Below are 20,903 nucleotides of genomic sequence, written 5' to 3'. Positions count from 1 at the left end.
ATGTTTCCCAGTGATGGGTTGCAGCTGAAAGGGCATCCACAGCATAGAACATTAGTAGTAGACCCCACACTGGCTATTCTACTTGTCGTTCTTTGCATATCTATAGTTCTACATTGTGATTTCCCATGTTGTTTGAGCACTGGTTATCCAGATTTATTGATCCTGAAAGTTTCAATCGGGATCAGATTAATCCAATCCACTGTTGCTTTGAAAAACTGGCTCAAAAAGTAGGCTGGATTACGTGATCAAGGATCGCAAAAACAGGATTACTAAATCCGGATCATTTTATCAGGATTAAACCTTTTAAAAAACGTCCCTGTTCTGTTCGATTTGTCCTTAAGAGAGCTAGCTCTCTGCAACTCTGGTCGCCCACTGAAGCTAAGCAAGGCTGTGCTTGGTCAGTACCTGGATGGGAGATCACATAGCTAAGCCAGGTTGCTGCCAGAAGTGGTGTTAGTGAGGGCAGCAGGAGGAGCCTAACCTGCGGTTTGCGTGGGTCCTAATGCCCCAGTATAGTGAAGAGGACTTTCAGATGAGATGTTAAACTGAGGTCCTGATTCCCAGGAAGTCCTTCGAAAAAGAGTAGGGGTTTAACCCCGGCATCCTGGCCAATTTGCCAACTGTCCTATACATCCCCATATCATAATTGGCTGCATCACTCTAATTTATTTTATTTATTTATCAGGATCCCCATTCGCCACTACCAAGGCTATTCTTCTTCACAACAACAATAGCAGTAAAGGTCTCAAGGCTGGCGATTCCAGAGTCCGTGTATCAGGCTTGGGTCGTGGGCAGGCAGCGAGTATCAGAGTCCGTGTAACAGGCTTGGGTCGTGGGCAGGCAGAAGGCAAAGCAGAGTCAGAAACGGGGTGGAGTAATACACAGGAGATCAGGCAGGATATAACGCTCAGTAATGCTGGCCGGGGCTGAACAAGACTTCGCACTGACTGAAGGTTTGAGTGCTGCTTATGAAGGGTACGTGGGTCATTAACTGGATTGGGAAACAGGTGTGCACGATCAGTGTAAGTGGATGATGTAATGCTTAGAAGTCCGGAGATGGCGGCCTCTGCTGGCCAGCGAGGGGAATGACTGGGACCGAGTCGGTGACACCCTCAATAGTACATTAATAAAAACAGGGATTCATTCTGCAATTCCTATGTGCAATTTGTAATTTTCTTCAAATAAATGGCCATAATGGAACAGTTACTGTCATTATCATTAACATTCTTTCTATTCATAAACACAAAGCTAATTAATTAAACTATTAATAACCTAAAATTAAAATGTCATTTATTCTTTTCTTTTATTTGGTTGCTTGCTCTCACTCTAGCCAAAACCTTTATATATATATATATATCAAAGAAAATGATCTGAAAAGAGAGGAGAAATCCCTTGCAGATGAGGAAGAGTATGTTTAACGTAAGTGTGTTTAATCTTTTGGACTCCTTTACAATAGCACCATCTTCTGGCTTAATCCAATTGAAGCATATGAGTAGCAACATTCATTTTGAAATGCAATATGTTAAATGACAATGTTTGTATTTATTTAAATGAGCATTTTTAATGACGTGTGCAAGTTTAGTATATTTGTTTGTAGCAAAATTCAAAATGCCATGAGAGCCAAAGGTGTAGCACCATTCTTAATCCTAAAAAATGGATTTCTCAAACATCGTAAAAGTCCCATAAAAATAAAATAAATATTTTTAGATGTTAGAATCAGCATTGTTCGTTTTTAGTATATATACTTTTGAAGTCAGAATTATTGGCCCTCTTTAATTTTTTTTCCTTTTCTGAATATTTCCCAAATTATGTTTAACAGAGCAAGGAATTTTTTACAGTATGTCTGATAATATTTTTTCTTCTGGAGAAAGTTTTATTTTTTTTATTTCGGCTAGAATAAAAGCAGTTTTTAATTTTTTAAGCACCATTTTAGTGACAAAATTAATAGCCCCTTTAAGCTTTTTTCCCGATAGTCTACAAAACAAACAATAATTCTACAATAACTTGCCTAATTACCCTAACCTGCCTAATTAACCTAGTTATTCTAATCTCGTTGATCACCGGCTGCAGACGTGCTTCATGTCGAATGCACCTACAGTAATGTCAAACATCGAATAAAAATGCACATTTCAAAGCACTTCACGGGACCTTTAAGTATGAGTGTCAATGCATTAAAGACAATTAACTCACTATTTTGCTATACTTTTGGCTCAAAATGCATTTTAAAACACATACTGAATTTTGCTATAAACATCCCACGCTGTGATGATTAAACTTTCCCTAACCCTGAGTCTAAATGCAATAGGGTACATCCACAGCTAGTATTTTTTCCATACCAATAAACCTCCGGTGAGCGGTTAATGTGACTTTATTAAATTTTAAACTGTTCCTTTTACAGCTTTGATGTAGTAATGTAATTAAAAAATAATCAGTTAAACAGACTTCAGCATTCATTTAGTTGCTCAAGCATAATAACGAGTGACGCGTTCTATGGTATGAGGGGAATGTATTGTCCCTAGACATAACCTCTTTTGGTCAATCCTCTTTTATTTATAAAGCCTCAAATCTATGGAATTCTCTCCCAACAGAACTAAACACATGTAGAAATAATAAAATGTTTTCACGCCTGACTAGGAGGTGGTTTTTGTCAAATCAAATTTGTACACACTGAGTGAGATGTTTTTGAGTTGTCAGTGTTCTAGTTTATATGCGATTATGCCTGAATGTTTTAAACTGACTTTTTAATTAATTGGATTTTATTGTTTTAATTTTTACCTGTTCAGGCACTGCAGGTGGAAAATAGCAATCCTGCTACAACCTGGCACAATGCATCTTTCCTCTTTGAGGTTAATGTAATTTTTGAGCATTGTCCCTGTTAAATAAATTCATTCATTCATTCAAAATGAGATGAAAAGCCGTTTACATGCACATGCCTGTCAGGTTCAGCAGGCTAGTGCTGAAACTCCATTGAAAATACTGGAGTAAAATAAACGTTCATATTTTAAGACATGAAGCAGAACATTAATATTTAATGCAGTGATTCTTGTACATTCACAGACCCACTTTATATCGGATATCAATCAGGCAGTGAAGATCACAGATTTTTTAAGAAAACAGACCTTAAACATGCCGATTTTTTAAAGGCATACAATTCACCAGAAGCCCTTGACCTAGGTTTCTGAAAAATTAAAAGTATATATATATATATATATATATATATATATATATATATATATATATATATATATATATATATATATATATATATATATATATATATATATATATATTTGTGTGTTTAAATGGGGGCGAAGCAGTGGCGCAAAAGGTAGTGCTGTTGCCTAACAGCAAGAAGGTTGCTGGTTCGATCCTTGGCGTTTCTGTGTGGAGTTTGCATGTTCTCCCTGCGTTCGCGTAGGTTTCCCTACCGGTGCTCAGGTTTCCCCCACAGTCCGAAGACATGCGGTACAGGTGAATTGGGTAGGCTTAATTGTCCGTAGTGTGTGAATGTGTGTGTGGATGTTTCCCAGAGAAGGGTTGTGGCTGGAAGGGCATCTGCTGTGTAAAAGCGTGCTGGATAAGTTGGCGGTTCATTCCGCTGTGGCGACCCCAGATTAATAAAGGGACTAAGCCGACAAGACAATGAATGAATGAATATGTTTAAATGATTATTTTGCTAGCAATTCTACTTGAACATGAAATTAAATGTTGGTAATGCATTATAATAAGTGTGCAATTTACATGATAAGAGTGGTTGGAAATGCCAAATGTAAATTATGTATTTTAATTTTGAACCAAAATCTGCATGTCATGGAAAGTTCTAATTTAATTAATAAATGCATTACCATTTTATATTTTGCTAAGCCATTTTGTATATTACATTTCAAAATGAATCTTGCTACTCATATGCTTCCATATAATCTGCAGTATATTTCATACAAGGCTAATTAAGTGGCAAATTATAAGTATTTTAAGTATTTCGGGGCCCACTATTATGTACTCTTATATAGGAAATGTTGCAAATAGTCCATTGCTAAAGAGTTTGTGCTTACAAAATCAAATTATGACAGGAAAAATTGCCAAACTATTATAAACAGAGCAATTTTATTGATTTATTTTTTCACTTAAAAATATAAAAACATCAATGAGGTATTCTGAATAATACATTGTTGGTCTGTGTTGTCTTTTAAACAGTCAGGAGCTTCATGAATTTCAGTCATGGTCTGCTTATGGTTCTGCACTGAGCAGAAATAATCGTCATTTAGTCAAACGTTGAGCCTTTCTGCTTACACACGCTCACGTTCAGCCCACTCGCTGTATCCTCCAACGTAATGACGGGCCCTGAGAGAGAGAGAGACACACACACACATCATTGCCCTGGTTAAACAGTTAACTGATGGCATTACCACACAAAAAAACTGAGGAAACTCAATGCAATGTGTCACATTTAAAATACATGTAAATCAGAATTTGCAGCAGACATTTAATTCATTATGATGATTTATTTCCAACTGAAACTGAATAATGATTAGGAGGTGGGGTTTATTTTTAAGCTCCTCCTCTCATTTTTCACTTTAAGCTAACTAACGGCGGGAGGGGTGGGGCTAAACATTTAAGCCAATCGGTTAATCTGATGTAATCAGAGAATGACTTTAATTAAATATTAACAAAACAGCTTTTTTTCACTGGGTTAACTGGTACAGATTAATTAGAATAAGGCTAATTTATTTGAATAGGACTGACAACAAACATTGCAAATTTTTATATCATGCAGACTTTAATATGCACGTCTAAGTCCTCTATGATCAACAGGATAAACAATGTGCTGTTAAAGTTGTTGCACTTGACTTCATGAATAAATCTCAATTTATAACTATCATGAAAACCTTGGCCGGCGACACAATAGCTCAGTGGTTAGCACTGTCGCCTTACAGCAAGAAGGTCGCTGGTTCGAGTCCCGGCTGGGTCAGTTGTCATTTCTGTGTGGAGTTTGCATGTTCTCCTCGTGTTGGCGTGGGTTTTCTCTGGGTGCTCCGGTTTCCCCCACAGTCCAAACACATGGGCTAAAGAGTGAATTGAATAAACTAAACTGGCTGTAGTGTAGGTGTGTGAATGTGAGAGTGTATATGGGTGTTTCCCAATACTGGGTTGCAGCTAGAAGGGCATCCGCTGCATAAAACATATGCTGGAATAGTTGGCGGTTGATTCCACTGTGGTAACCCATGGTAAATAAGAGACTAAGCTGACGGAAAATGAATGAATGAATGAATGAATGAATGAATGATAGTTCCAATTTTGTCCATACCTTGAGTATTCCAGTCTTATTGCAATCTCCAGTGCGTTGAGGCTGCGGACGCCTCTCTGACAGTAAAGCACAATGTCTGAGTCGTCTGGATGAGGCTTTGAGACGCCGTAACGCTGTCTGAACTGATCTGGGTCCAGTGTCAGGGCCTCCTCCAATTCTCCCACTATAAAACCATAAGCAAACAGATTCTTCATTCCCACTGTGCGAATATAGTCAGATTCAGGCAATCCTTACAGTGGAAAAACATCTAACTAAAATATAGACAAGACATCTGAGTATTAACCAGTCCAAACAAGGCAATAGTGCAGAATTAAACCTGCAAAACAGTCAACAATAAAAAGTCTCTTTATTTGGGTGGTAAAATCCGTGTGAACCAGAAGTTGCTGATACTTTTATTTCAGTGTGTTGATGAACTTCCAACTGAAACTGAATATCGGGGGCTTTCCTTTTGGGTGTCATTCCCTCATAGCAATCTAACGGCACATTTCCACTGGCGCGTGTAGTTTATTAATATGGAAGTTAAGCATAATGGCAACACTGCATCGTTGAATTGAAAACAGCATGGAGAAAGTGCTGAGAGCATCAGAAAGCTTAGACATTTCTTGACTTTATGCAAATGTAAAGCAAAATCTGCTGGGCTGCAACCAATCGCTGTAAAAAAGAATGTATATTTCATAAGTTCGCTTACGAATATAGATAACAGAATAAAGATAAGCATAATCAGTGTGCTGTAAGACAACCGAGCTAGGGGCAAAAAAGAGAAGAGTCAGAACTCTACATCTAGCTAGCCCGATCCCAAAACGCTTCCCAGAGCTGGGTATGAATCAGACTAAAAGTGTGGAGCTGGGGTGGTGGAGGGATGCAAAATCAATAGTGATGTTTAATAATATTGTGATATTCACGATTGGTGAAATCATACAGCTCCGGATAACTCGAAACTGCGACCACAAGTCTCTCCTCCATCTTTAAAAGTCTCCATAGTCATCTTGACAACACAAACACTGCTGTCACCTCAACGGAAACCCCACCTCTGCTACCATTTGATTGGACAGTTTTTTCCACTTAAGCTGCCTTTCCACTGCACACGACATTTGGACACGACTGTTGGAATATGCCCCCTTGTGGCAGTCGTACAGAATTTTCAGTTTTGTAGTGCACTAGAGATGCGCCGATCAGCTGAAATGACACCCGAATCCGCAGCTTCATACAAATCATCCACCAGCCCACACTTATAATTTTATCTGATGAATCTATCCACACCCGATCGTCACTTTAATAATTTAATTCTTTGTTTTAGGCATGATAGGTCACAGTCAGGGCCAAAGCAAACCGAACTGGAGCTCTATGCAAAAGATAATCATGTCACCCTAATACCAAAAGCTAAAACGAGAGACGGGGGTGTGATTGTGCGTACGACAGCGAGGACCGGGTGGTGGGGGGGTTGTCACGGACAAAATTGCTGAATCTGTGCTTTGGTTTCTTACGAGGAATGTTTGTGGCTCCAGGAATAAATCCAGCCGTCAGTTCATCCGGTTCACGAACGTCGATGAGCTGAACTCTTCCAGTGGACATCATGTGCTTCAGCTGTTCGTACGTCACCGCAATCCCTAAAACAAGACAAGTGAGCAGGTACAGTTAACGATTAATGTAAATTATTGTTAAATATTTGCCGAGTGATGTTTAACAGAGCAAAGACATTTTCACAGTTTTTCCTACTGTATTTTTCTTTTGGAAAAAGTCTGTTTTATTTTAGTTTGGCTAAAAACGAACTGTAAAAAAAGGCTATGAAATTATATATTTTTTTAATTGGCTACAGAGCAAACCACTATTGCTCAATGACTTTCCTAATTACCCTAACCTGCCTAGTTAACTTGTTATAATATGTTTACGTTTATTGATATGTTTTCTCTTACCTGTTTTCTCTTATTGTAAGGCACTTTGTGACTTAATGTCTGTGAAAGGTGCTATATAAATAAACGTTTACTTACTTAATTAACTTAGGTAAACTTTTAAATTGCACTTTAAGCTGATACTAGTATCTTCCAATATAACTAGTATACATTTTTGCTGCTTGTTCAAACTATTTATCCTAATTGAGCTCAATCAACACAATTCTTGGACATTTTTGGGGGACAACTTAATTGTTTTTCGTTCGATCTACTTAAATTTGTAAAAACAATTATGTTAATCAATTTGTGTAGTGAGAACATGAAGAAATTGTGTGGGATCCAGCATTTGTTATTATGTACTGTCATCATGGCAAACCCAAAAGAAATTATTCATATATTCATTCATTTTCTTGTCAGCTTAGTCCCTTTATTAATCCGGGGTCGCCACAGCGGAATGAACCGCCAACTTATCCAGCTAGTTTTTTATGCAGCGGATGCCCTTCCAGCTGCAACCCATCTCTGGGAAACCCAAAAGAAATTAGTTATTAGACATTAGTTTTAAAAATATGTAGAAAAATGTGTTGAAACAAATTTAGTTAAACATCTTTTGGAATTTAAAAAAAAAATAATTGTTAAATTGTTTGTCATTATTGAAAATCCACTGCTCTCTAAACAAATGTTCACTCTTTATTTATATATTTATTTCCATTAATATTTTCATGGTGGAAAAAGATTTTTTTAACAGAAAAACTTTAATTTTGAACAACCAATTCTTAAAATTCTGTTTTTTGTCCCATAATCCAATCCGGTTATCCACCACAGTTTCCTATAGTACAAATTAATTATTATTATCAGTAGTTAATACAACACCATGCTTTTATAACATTCATTAATAAAGTGTTAGACAGTAAATTATTTTAAGAGAAGAGAAAAGAAGTTTTAAGAGAAGAGAAGAGAAAAGAAGTCAGGCAGTATAGCGCTGTTGCCTCACAGCAAGATAGTCGCTGGTTTGATCCTCAGCTGGGTCAGTTGACATTTCTATGTGGAGTTTGCATGTTCTCCCCGTGTTAGTGTGGGTTTCCTCCGGGTGCTCCGGTTTTCCACATAAGTACAAAGACATGTAGCATTAGTGAATTGGGTAAGCTAAAATGTTCGTAGTGTATGAGTGTGAATGAGAGTGTATAGGTGTTTCACAGTGATAGGTTGCAGCTGAAAGGGCATCCGCTGCGTAAAACATATGCTGGATAAGTTGGCGGTTCATTCCGCTGTGGCGACCCCGGATTAATAAAGGGACTGAGCTGAAAAGAAAATGAATGAATGAAAAAAAGAAGTCTTTGTAGAGCCAATTCTTGAATTTTTTTACAGTGAAAAACTATGGCTGCATGATATTAGAAAAATTGCCACAATATACTGCGATATAAATATAAATTCCCCAGATGATCTGAACAGCTCTATTTGAAAATATTTCATTAATTTAGATCGACTGGGGTGATCTAGTCTGTTTTTACAAGTAGTGTGTGATCTACACCAGTGGTTCCCAACCTTTTTCTTTGGGGCCCCCCCTATAAACATATACAAACACTGGAGCCCCCCCACCATATAAATACACACGCACGCACGCACACACATATGTACTGTGTGTATATATATATATATATATATATATATATATATATATATATATATATATATATATATATATATATATATATATATGTATGTATATATATATATGTGTGTGTGTGTGTGTGTGTGTGTGTGTGTGTGTGTGTGTGTGTGTGTGTGTTTGTGTAATATTAATATATAGTAATATGTATAGAAAATATTAATTAATCAGTTTTAACTTGTCTTGGCCTTCAATAAAACCAAAATTTAGGTAGGCTTTGTCATACTGTCTAATCTTTTTCTTCGCCTCTGAAGAATCACTGCATTTACGTTTGTCTGCCATTTTTGTTTTGATTTTGCCTTTACGACACGTTGACAAGCAGATTGCCCGAGTGAGCAAAATTTAAATAATTATTTAAAGTTATTTATTTTAATTATTTTCACTATTATGTTGGAATTTTAAGCATGTGTTTAGATTATTTTTTATTTTTTGGGCTGCTCGATTTTGGGAAAAATCATAATCACGATTATTTTGGTCATAATTGTAATCACGATTATTCAAAACCATTGCCAGTTAAAGTCAAAATTATTAGCGCTCCTGAGATTTTTTTTTTTTTATAAATATTTCCCAAATTATGTTTAACAGAGCAAGGAATTTTAACAGTATTTCCTATAATATTTTTTCTTCTATTTGTTTTATTTTAGCTAGAATAAAGACAGGTTTTAAAATTTTGAAACCAATTTAAGGTCAATATTATTAGCCCCCTTAAGCAATATATATTTTTGATTGTCTGCAGAATAAACTACTGTCATACAAAGACTTGCCTATTTACTCTAATTAAGCCTTTGAACTGCACTTTAATCTAAATGCTTGTATTTTGAAAAATATCTAGTAAAATATTATGTGCTGTCATTATAGCAAAGACAAAAAGAAATCAGTAATTAGAAATGAGATATCAAAACTATTATGTTCAGAAATAAGTTAATAAAATATTCTTTCCATAAAACAGAAATTGGGCAGGAAAAGGTTTGCTTATATTCAAGAGGGTTAATAATTCTGACTTCAACTGTATACATACGTTATTTTCCACCCTGCAAAGGAAGGAGAAATAAATACAATAGAATAAAATAAAAATATGAAACAAACTGTGCTTTAAGCATCTTCACTGTAAGAAAAACACTTTAGCTTCAGCATTCCTTCAGTCAAGAGCAGCGAGGGTTTTCTCGTTGTGTTTGTTTAATAATGATACAAACAGGCGGCAGAAGGATTATAGCGCGCTGTCTCTTTAATGGTTTCTCTTTCACGTCTTTTGATCCTCAACTCGTTTGTTTATTACACAAATGAGGGTTAATATAAATAATCACTAAACACCGCGTTTTGACACCTATTTGACCATTAAAGCGCTCACGTTAAGATGACTTTAGATGTCTGCGCTCCTCTGCTCGTCTCAGTGTGTGAATGAGAGCGAATGCTGACCGGCCGCATGCTTCTGACTGCGTGATCGTGCTGCACACACACATAAGCTCTTTCGCGCTTTTAAGAGCAACACGTGTACAACTTGAACGTGGCAAAATATGATGCAATAACCATTTATCTCGATTAATGCTTTTTTATAATTGTTTGAAACCGAAATCTAAATCGGATTTTCGATTAATTGCAAAGTCCTTTATAATAGTGGAGCATTTTTATGCCTTTTTCTACCTCAATACTTATCCTCTCCCGCGCCCCCCCTGTGAACTCTGGCGCCCCCCTTAGGGGGGCGCGGACCCCAGGTTGGGAACCACTGATCTACACAGTACTTGCCACACACTTTTATACACATATACACGTATTTAACATCACACTTTACATGCCAATTTGCACATAACAGCTGCACATATAACGTTGTATATAGTAATGTAGCTCTACATACACTTGTCTATTTGTATATTTGCATTCACTACATACTGCTTTTTTATATATTTATTATCTGTTTATTGTCCTGTCTCTGTAATTCTGTTGCACTGTAGAAGCTCTGTCACAAAAACAAATTCCTCCAATGTGCAAACCTGGCAATAAAGCTCTTTCTGATTCTGATTCTGATTTTCTTTAAAGTCGATCTGCATAAAATAACAAGCAAAAATGTATTAATTAATTAATTTCCAGAATGTCTAACAGCATTCAAGTACAGAAAATGGTCATCATTTTATAAATGATTCTAAAAATATTCATATTTAATAACATATTTTAATCCTTATTAAATAATCTAATCCTGTGATGTGACTATTGCAGACACACACACATTGTGATATCAATGCTCGAATAACATATTGTTGAAAGCTGTGCAAAGTTATAATCAATAAAAAAGTAATATTAAATTATAAATCACAGTGTAGGCTCGTGGGAATTTGGTTTCCACCCTAACACCAGCAACGCTGATTCAGTTTTCTGAATAAACCCTTAATCTTCTTCTCGTGGGTGGATCACACTGATTCACCAAACTAAACAAATATTTTCCATGTGAAACTGTCTTAATCAGATTGTTTGGTTTTCTTTAAATCTTTTAACCATTTTCCTACCTATCAATGTAATGTAATGTCAATGTAAATGTAATGCAGTCTGGATGATGCATATTTATTGTTAAATCATTCAGTCATTGACCTGATAAAGATATATATGAAAGCCTTCTCTGCTAAATCATAACATTTATTTGTTCATTTATTTTTCTCCGGCTCAGTCGCTTTATTCATCTAGGGTCGCCGCAGCGGAATGAACCGCCAATTTATCCAGCATATGTTCTACACAGTGGATGCCCCTCCAGTTGCAACCCAGTTCCGTGGGTTATAAGTTAAAGACATGGCTGTAACCCCCCTCGACAACTCACAAACTGACCAAGAGCAGGGCGATTGGGCAGCTGAAATGCCGGTGGTGCTGCCTTGATAAGAGCGGAGGGGTGCTGCTATATCGGCCAAACAAAGTGTTCCTCTAATACAGTGGTTCTCAAACTGTGGTACATGTAACACTAGTGGTACGTGGGCCTCCTTCTAGTGGTACGCAGAGAAACACTAAATAATAAAAGAAAAAAAGAAAAACATTTAACTTTTTGACTCGAACGATTACACTTGTGTGATCAGCACCGGCTGTTCCCTGAAGCGTACGATCACATCGGTGTGCTTAGAATGTTTACTTTAGTTGCATTATCAGATGCTAAAAATCAACCCGCTTTGCCACAGAGACAGAGGTACGCGGCTGCAGCGCTTGCGGAGCAGATATGTGCTTTTGCAGACCAGTGCTGTTGTGTTGGAATTTCGGTTACTGTATGCTGCATCAATAATTATCACAAATGTGTTTTAAACAATGTGTGTTCATAGTTGTGTAAAATAATGCATGTTTTCAATACAAGTTATTTGTTTTGTAAAGCAGCGTGGCTTTCGATTAATTTGTTACCTTAGATCAGGGGTTTTCAAAGTCTAAGACAGTGGGCCTCCCTTTTGACACAACTTATCCATTGGCGCCCCCCTCCTCCCAAACACGCACACACACACACACACACACACACACACACACACACACACACACACACACACACACATATATATATATATATATTAGGGATGTGCGGAGCAGCCGGTATTTGTATTTGTTGAGGGGGGAAAAGTATTTGTATTTGTATTTGTATTCGAGTAAAAAATTCAAAATGGCGCAAAAATATATATTTTTTCTATTACACTTCTAATTTACGTTATAGTGAAAGTATTGTTTAATTATACCCATTATATAAATTATAGACATGCAATATTGGTTGTTGTTTTTGAACATGTGACAAGAAATGTCATTGAAAAAATAATAACATAGAAGCCATTATCTCATCCATGGTTAAACCAACAACTAATAAAATACCATTGTGAAGATTATGAACCCCACCACCACCGTTCTTGTTGAAGGACACTGTATAGACAGAATAAACACAAATAATACTTCAAAAAACTGTTCTTCTTCTGAAAGAACTTCTTTCCAATGGACAGAATTCCAAAAACTAAAATTAACTAAATAAATCTAAATAAAACCCTGCCTGGGAGATCTGGCAGAACAAAAGTATTCTATATAATACTAAAAGATACAGCCCTGCTATTATCATCTGCCAGCCACAAAACAGACACAAAGTTTTTTTTTTTACTTTTTTATGTTTGAAACTGACTTGCTGGGGCAGAATGTGGCTGTGTTGATGGTTTGGTGCTTGTGGAGGATTTAGCAGAACATAGCTGTGCTGATTAAGGGGATTGATGCTTGTGGGGGGTTCACAGACAGTATCAGGAGAGGATGCTTTTAGTGCATGTGATAATACATTACATAGAAGGTTGCGCGGTGGCACAGTGAGTAGCACTGTCGCCTCACAGCAAGAAGGTTGCTGGTTCGAGCCTCGACTGGGTTCTCCCCATGTTGGCGTGGGTTTCCTCCGGGTGCTCCGGTTTCCCCACAGTCCAAACACATGCAATACAGGTGAATTGGGTAAGCTAAATTGTCCCTATTGTATTTGTGTGAAAGAGAGTGTATGGATGTTTCTCAGTGCTGGGTAGCAGCTGGAAGGGCAGCCACTGCGTAAAACATATGCTGGATAAATTGGTGGTTCAGTCCACCGTGGCAACCCCAGATTGATAAAGGAACTTAGCCGAAAAGAAATGAATGATTATGCATAGGAGATGTTGACAGATGTTTAATATCTCTGCCGATTTCACTTTTGCACACATTATAACGTTACAGTATCAGTTTGTTTTATATGCAGCACCACTGACTGTAAAATGCTTCCACAAAGAACATGAAGTTTTATTTTTTTTACTGGTGGAGGACCAAGAAATGGCTTAGCAGCACTCTCACTCTTTTTCATGGTGCCCAAATGTATTTGAGGAGTTTCGAGTTAATAAAAAGTGACGGGAAGCTATGCTAAGGTTAACTAGCCAATAGCATATATCTTGCTGTCTGCAAAAGACAGTTATTTAGACGTACCATATAACTCCCATAAGTGCATACTATTCGACACAACTGCACAAGCATCATTTTAACCTTTATAAACGAACGTTAATGTTACTCTGTCAACAGTCTATTGTCTAAATTACCGCGCTAACAGAGCTAAAGTTGCGTAAACAGAGCACCCGATTGCAAACTTCAAAAATGCAGCGTAATGGAAAATCCCGAACAAACTCCGCTACAAGTTTATAAACTGCATCTGGAACCCAATTAAGGTACAAAAATCTATTTAACAAAAATACTGATGCAGAGAAGTGTTTTTTTTCGCTCAGCCAAGCCTTCTCTGTCTGCTGTTGTGGAGAAGCTTGTGCCAGAGACCTTTTACCTCCGCCCCGCCCTCCGACTGAGCGCCTCTCTCTCTCTCTCTCTCTCTCTCTCTCTCTCTCTCGCTCTCTCTCTCTCTCACTCACGCACTGTGGTCTCAGGAGGAAACGCTGTTTTTTGATATAGTGTTTTTCTTGCTCCCGAATACAAATAATTTTTCAAGTATTTGTTCGAAATAAGTATTCGTAAACACACGCTATTCGTGCCTTTCCGAATACCGTATTCGGGTTCGGCTCCACCCTTAATATATATATATATATATATATATATATATATATATATATATATATATATATATATATATATATATATATATATAAAGACACAGACAGATGTCAGACTGTTAACTCACTTTTATCATCATTTGCATGAAAGTGCAATTATTTACAGAGTAATAACAAGTATTTTAATATAACATTTTTAAAACTAGGATGATGGTTCAATATGAATAGAACAGATCCAAGAACTGTCCATCCCAGTCAAAACAGTCGAAGTTTAGCGGGTCTCATGCTGTCATTAGCCAAAATATCTTGACAAACCACACATAAAGGTCGTGGTTCCTCAGCTGGTCCTGTCCACGTAAATCCTAAACTCAAATACTGATCATCATATCGTCGTCTTTAGGGTTTAAGCTCTGAACTTGAAGGCTTTGAATCGGGGGGGTCTCAGAAACCGATCCATTGTATTAGCAGGCATATACCTGTATTGGCAGGCCAAACAGAAGCGAATTCACAGCTATGGCCTTCTGGGTAAAAAAAGGTTTTCTTATATTTGACGTATTATTTTTTTTAGCTTTGTTTAATTAAGACGTTTAAATATAATAAAAAATACATATAATAATTAAACTTAATAATTATATTTTTATTATATAATATTTTTCCTCCCCTGACATGCTCTGGCGCCCCCCAGGGGAGGCGCGCCTCACACTTTGAAAACCCCTGCCTTAGATTTAGGCTAATTTATCTGGATGTGATTTAAATGTTGCAGGATAGCCTGTATTTATGAGGTCCAATTTTGCTAATACTATTTGGTAATACTTTAGATTTAAGTACAACAGTATTTAAGTACAACAGTTTTTTTTTACTTTAAGAACAGTAGCCTACTATTTTTATTGAACTTTTAAAAGCACATTTTAAACACTGACATTTTATTGATTGATTTATTTTTCACCTATAAACACAGAACAGTTTTAATGGTCAAAATATTTATAATGGTTAAAGTGGCTGTAATAGGAATTAATCTGCCACATCAATATGGTGGTACTTGGAGAGACAGTTTTTTTCTGAGGTGGTACTTGATGAAAAAAGTTTGAGAACCCCTGCTCTAATACATCTGTGTCTCCCACAGACACGGATACAACTCCAGACAGTAAAGTGTCGCCCACAATTGAGGCAACTCTCTCCTCAAAGAGTGTCAGTTCAGCATCTCCTGTTCCCCCGGCTGTTGTGTCCACACTTTGACAGTGGCCGCTGTTCTCCTCTTAACCTGCACCTTTACATCGGATCATTTCTTTTTTAATTAATTCACAGTGCGATGTTCAGACCTCACTGCGTTAACCGCGTCAGCTAAACTCTCCCACTCATTTTCCTCTGGCTTAGTCACTTTATTAATCAGGGGTCGCCACAGCGGAATGAACCGCCAACTTATCCAGCATATGTTTTACACAGCGGATGCCCTTCCAGCTGCAACCCAGTTCTGGGAAACACTCATACACACTCACATTCACACACATACACTACAGCCATTTTAGTTTATTTAATTCCCCTTTCAAGAGTTCACACTTAGCTGATAATCAATAAAGCGTATTTGGCATGCTGTCCCGGGAGAGAGCCCTGAGCTCGTAATATCCTCGAGCCCGGGGCTCCCTCCCGTTAGAAGGGCGAGAGGGGAGTTCGAGGTCAGGTAGGTCTCGAAAACTCCCCTGCTTGTCACCGTGAGAAGTGTGAACTGAGGTTGTATTGGGTGATAATTTGTTTTAGTCGATTTGGCTATGGTTCATGTTTTGGACGGTGGGAGGAAACCAGGGAACCCGGGGGAAACCCACACGAACACGGGGAGATCATGCAAACTCCGCACAGAAACACCGACCGGCCCGAAAGGTTGGACCGGCAGTGTTCTTGCTGTGAGGCAACAGTGCTAGCCACTGGGCCACCGTGTCGCCCAATCAGGAAAGGAGGAGGATGAAGGGGTGGAAAGGGGGGAGCTTCAAGACGAAGATAACTGGAGTGAAAAACTCAGGTTATTTATAATGCTTTAGTAATCATCTAATAGGGCTGATTACGGAGCTAATAAGGAGCCAGCCGTGTTGATTATAAGCACGTGATCCTCTCGAAACTAGTTTATGAATAAACCACACATAGCGCATGTGTTTGGACTATGGGGGAAACCAAAGCCAACAGAGGAAACCCACGCAAACATGGGGAGAACATGCAAACTCCACACAGTCCAGCCAGGACTGGAATCAGTGACCTTCTTGCTTTGAGGTGACAGTGCTAACCACTGAACCACCGTGTCGCCCATATTGTTTTATTTTAAAATAACTTTTTACGTCTACATTAATTTCTACTATTTATCTTATAAATGACATATTTGAATAATGTCGAAGTTTTGACATCATCATCATCATTTCTGATCTTCTCTAATAATTAACACTATAGCGTAATGTCTACTTTGTATCTCAGAATTGACAGTATGTAATGTACTTTTTACATTTATGTTTAATTTATAAGCAAGAAGGTCGCTGGTTCGAGCCTTGGCTGGGTCAGTTGGCATTTCTGTGTGGAGTTTGCATGTTCTCCCCGTGTTGGCGTGGGTTTCCTCCGGGTGCTCCGGTTTCCCTCACAATCTAAAGACTTGCCGTACAGGTTAATTGAATAAGCTAAATTGTCCGTAGTGTCTGTGTGTGTATAAGTATGTAAGGATGTTTCCCAGTGATGGGTTGCAGCTGAAAGGGCATCCGCTGCGTAAAACATATGCTGGATAAGTTGGCGGTTCATTCCGCTGTGGCGACCCCGGATTAATAAAGGGACTGAGCTGAAAAGAAAATTAAAAATTTATTAATAATTAATATATAATAATGTTAATTTATACCTCATACATTTCTACCAATATCCTTACGACAGTGTTATGTTTGTTTTTAATTTTTAGCTCACATTGTTTACTTTTTGTCAGCTTCTGTGTTCACCACATAATTTGTAGTTTTTAATCTAGCATGTCATAATGTCTACAAACATTTACCAAATAATTTATGCTGTAAAACCTTAGCTTAGGGGCGTCACGATGGCACAGTGGGTAGCACAACCGCCTCACAGCAAGAAGGTCGCTAGTTCGAGCTTCGGCTGGGTCAGTTCGCATTTCTGTGTTGAGTTTGCATGTTCTCCCCATGTTTGCATGGGTTTCCTCCGGGTGCTCCGGTTTCTCCCACAGTCCAAACACATGCTCTATAGGCAGGGCCAGACAGAATCTTGCATTATTTTTTTGCTATTTTTGCTGAGAATTCTGTTAAAAAAATAATAATAAAATCTGTGAATTTATGCTAAATAGTTTTGGGAGTATCGTAACTAAAAACTCAATATATGAAATAAAAAATAAAACATTTTGAACTTTTATTTAATGTTTACAATACAAATCCAATTAGATCCACTTATTTGGTAAACAAAGCAAGTCTCTTAATAGATCTACTAAAAGACAGAAAATATGACTTTAAAAACTATTGAAAATAAATCATGAACATTTTAATATTAGTATTATTATATCACAATAATAATACTGAAATGAATTTAAAAACTGAATAAATATACATTTACACACATTTACACATGTAAATACCTAGACTCAAAGATAGGCTAAAAATCTGCGGATTTCTGCACGCTCAGATTCCGTGTGGGCCTAGTTATAATTGAATTGTGCAAGCTAAATTGGCCGGAAAGAAAATGAATGAATAAACTTTAGCTTAAGTACTAATTCTTACTGTATAGTGGCTTATAACTAGGCCCACACGGAATTTGTGCGCGCAGATTTCCACAGATGTTTAGCCCATCATTAATTCTGTTTATTTACATGTGCAAATCTATATTTATTCAGTTTTTAAATTAATTACAGTAATATTATTGACTAATATGAAAATATTCATATGATTTATTTACAATATAGTTTGTAAAGTAATATTTTCTGTCTTTTAGTAGATATATTATATGGGAAGCTTGCTTTGTTTTCCAAATAAAGTGGATCAAATTGGATTTGCATTGTAAACATTAAATACAAGTTAAAAAGGTATTACTTTTTATTTAATATATTAAGGTTTTAGTTATGATACTCCCAAAATAATTTAGCATAATCCGCAGATTTTTAACACAATTCTGCGCAGAAAAAGCAAAAATGTCCGCATATTCCGTCTGGCACTACTTATCATCCATCTATTATCTAAAAATTAGCTGTTTATTAGTACTTTTGAAGCACATTTGCCATGGTACTAAACAAAACTGAATTTAACTGAACTTCAATATTGACATTTATACTAAACTGATTTGAATCAGTTTTAATTTAACTACAATTACACCAAAATTATACCAGAACTGCTGGAATGTTCCACTTTCTGAAATATTTTTAGGACTTTTTATTATTTTTTCTTCATGTTAAGCTGCTTTGACTCAATCTACACTGTTAAAAGCACTATAGAAATAAAGATGAATTTAATTGAATATATTCTGCATGATCCTATACTTCAGCCCTAATCTACTCAATAAATAAACACAACTACTACCTTATTGACTATTATTAAGCAGCAAATTAGGAGTTTATTAAGGCAAAAGTCATAGTTAATGGTGTAGTAGTAGTGAGAATTGTAATAAAGTGTGACCATTTCTTCTTGTTACTTAAATAGCTTTAATGAACATCAAGTTAAACCTCTCATCATCGCATGATGCAATATTAAAAGTCCACTAAGCCATGATGAGTCAATGACCCTGCGTGCAAACGAGCATGTTTATTCTGTCACTTCATACAATAAATTATTACTTTCGCTTACGAACAGTATTATACATACAAGGTTTAATACAGAGTTAAGACATTTTATAGATCATTATAAATGAAATTTGAGACTCGTAAAGGGCTTAAAGCTAAAGCAATTTTACAAATGGCTCAGATGGAAAACATTTTTATTTGACCTATTAAAATATTATTATAATTTAATACATTTAATAATGCAATAATAAACAATTAACATATTTTAGATTTTATTTCTTAGCTAAATATTTTAAATATTGTGTAAAAACAGCCAAGCTCTACTTGTCTTCATACACTTTTTTTCCCAACATAAACTTTCTTTAAAATAAAAAAATGAATAAATGTTTTAAAAAGTATAATAAACTAAATCTATTGACAACAATCTGACCAGGTCGGTGTCCTCAGCAGTAAATGCATGGAGAACTTTTAAACAAATGTTATTGTAGGGAAAATAAGGTAACACTTTGTTGAATTTCAGTTAGACTGCATCTACGTGCCAACTAATTCTTATTAGATTATAAGTAGATTATAAGTAGACTGTTGGGTTGGGGTTAGGGTTAGAATAAGCTGACATGTATTTGCAAAGTTTCTTATAGTTAGTTAAATGTCTGTTGAAGGACTGTTAAATGTCAGTTTCAAGAAGAGATGTTAAGTAGAGTGTCTACTAATACTCAAATGGACCATTATAATAAAGTGTTACCGAAAATAATTAAACCATTATGATAAATAAAACTGCCTTTTTAAATAAAAAGTTTAAAGTTTTATTGAGATGGGTTGTTTGTGATTGTATAGGTTTTGGCCAGATTGGTTAGCAATACACAAACAAAGGAAAATTAAGACCTGTTTAAAAAAGATTTAAGACCTACAACACAGTATTTTAGTAAATTTAAGACTTTTTAAGGCCTAAAATTTGGATTTTGAGATTTAAGACATTTTAAGACTTTTTAAGACCCCGCAGGAACCCTGTATATAGCATAGTAGTTGAATTAATCAGTAATTCAAGTAGTTGAATTGATTAGTTGTGGTTTGTGTAAAGTTGCTATGGTAACACTATACAAACTAATAATATACCATAATAATAATAATAATAATAATAATATACTGTACGTTTTCTGCGACTATGGTGTATTATACTACAATACTACTGTATATGGTGTATTATGCTAACTTACATCCATTAACCACGTGTTAGATACTATAATAGTCTAATACACTTCACTATAGTATGGTTCAAAAACACTATATTTATAATAAATGACTAACTTGTATAGTATTTTACAAATAATACACTTATAAGCTCGATTTTTACAAGATTTCTCAGCCACTTTAATCCTTTCGTAGGTTATTATGCTGTAATTCTCCCAGATTTGAGTGTTAAAGTCTACTTTACCTGTATTTCGAGGCTGATTGTGAGATGTTTCGGTCCATTTATTGCAGTTGTCAGCTGTGTTGTCATTGTCACACTGATCTGCTGATACGGACAGAAACAGGAGCGATAGCAAAACGCAAACACCTGAACTATTCATGTCGACAGATTATCGTAGAAAACACGAGGGCTTTCGAGTATAGACAAAAGTGCAACTATAACAGATCTGAAGCTCTGGATCACCGCGTGATTGAGGAGATAACACAAACGCAAGCGTTGCTGATGGTGTTAACTGTGAGAAATGAAGTCTGTTATCCTCTACGTGGCGCTCAGTGGCTCAAACACGTCGTTTTATTATCTTAGGTCGTTTTATGATTCGCTTGAGATGCTTTAAAATAACGAATA

At 36.4% G+C, this 20,903-nt stretch overlaps 1 protein-coding gene across 1 annotated transcript; it reads right to left on the bottom strand.

Annotated features, from left to right (window-relative positions):
- Positions 1-4,085: 4,085 nt before the first annotated feature.
- On the bottom strand, positions 4,086-20,853 carry LOC561325. The gene is given in 4 exon segments (NM_001326449.1): positions 4,086-4,341; positions 5,306-5,468; positions 6,790-6,912; positions 20,523-20,853. Coding segments are annotated over 4 exon segments (477 nt in total). The 5' UTR covers positions 20,659-20,853; the 3' UTR covers positions 4,086-4,286.
- Positions 20,854-20,903: the final 50 nt, after the last annotated feature.

Source organism: Danio rerio, chromosome 5 (genome assembly GCF_052040795.2).
Source record: "Danio rerio strain M-AB ecotype USA chromosome 5, GRCz13ab, whole genome shotgun sequence".
NCBI lineage: Eukaryota > Metazoa > Chordata > Actinopteri > Cypriniformes > Danionidae > Danio > Danio rerio.
Note: the sequence above shows the minus strand (reverse complement) of the source record. Positions and strands in the feature narration are given on the sequence as shown.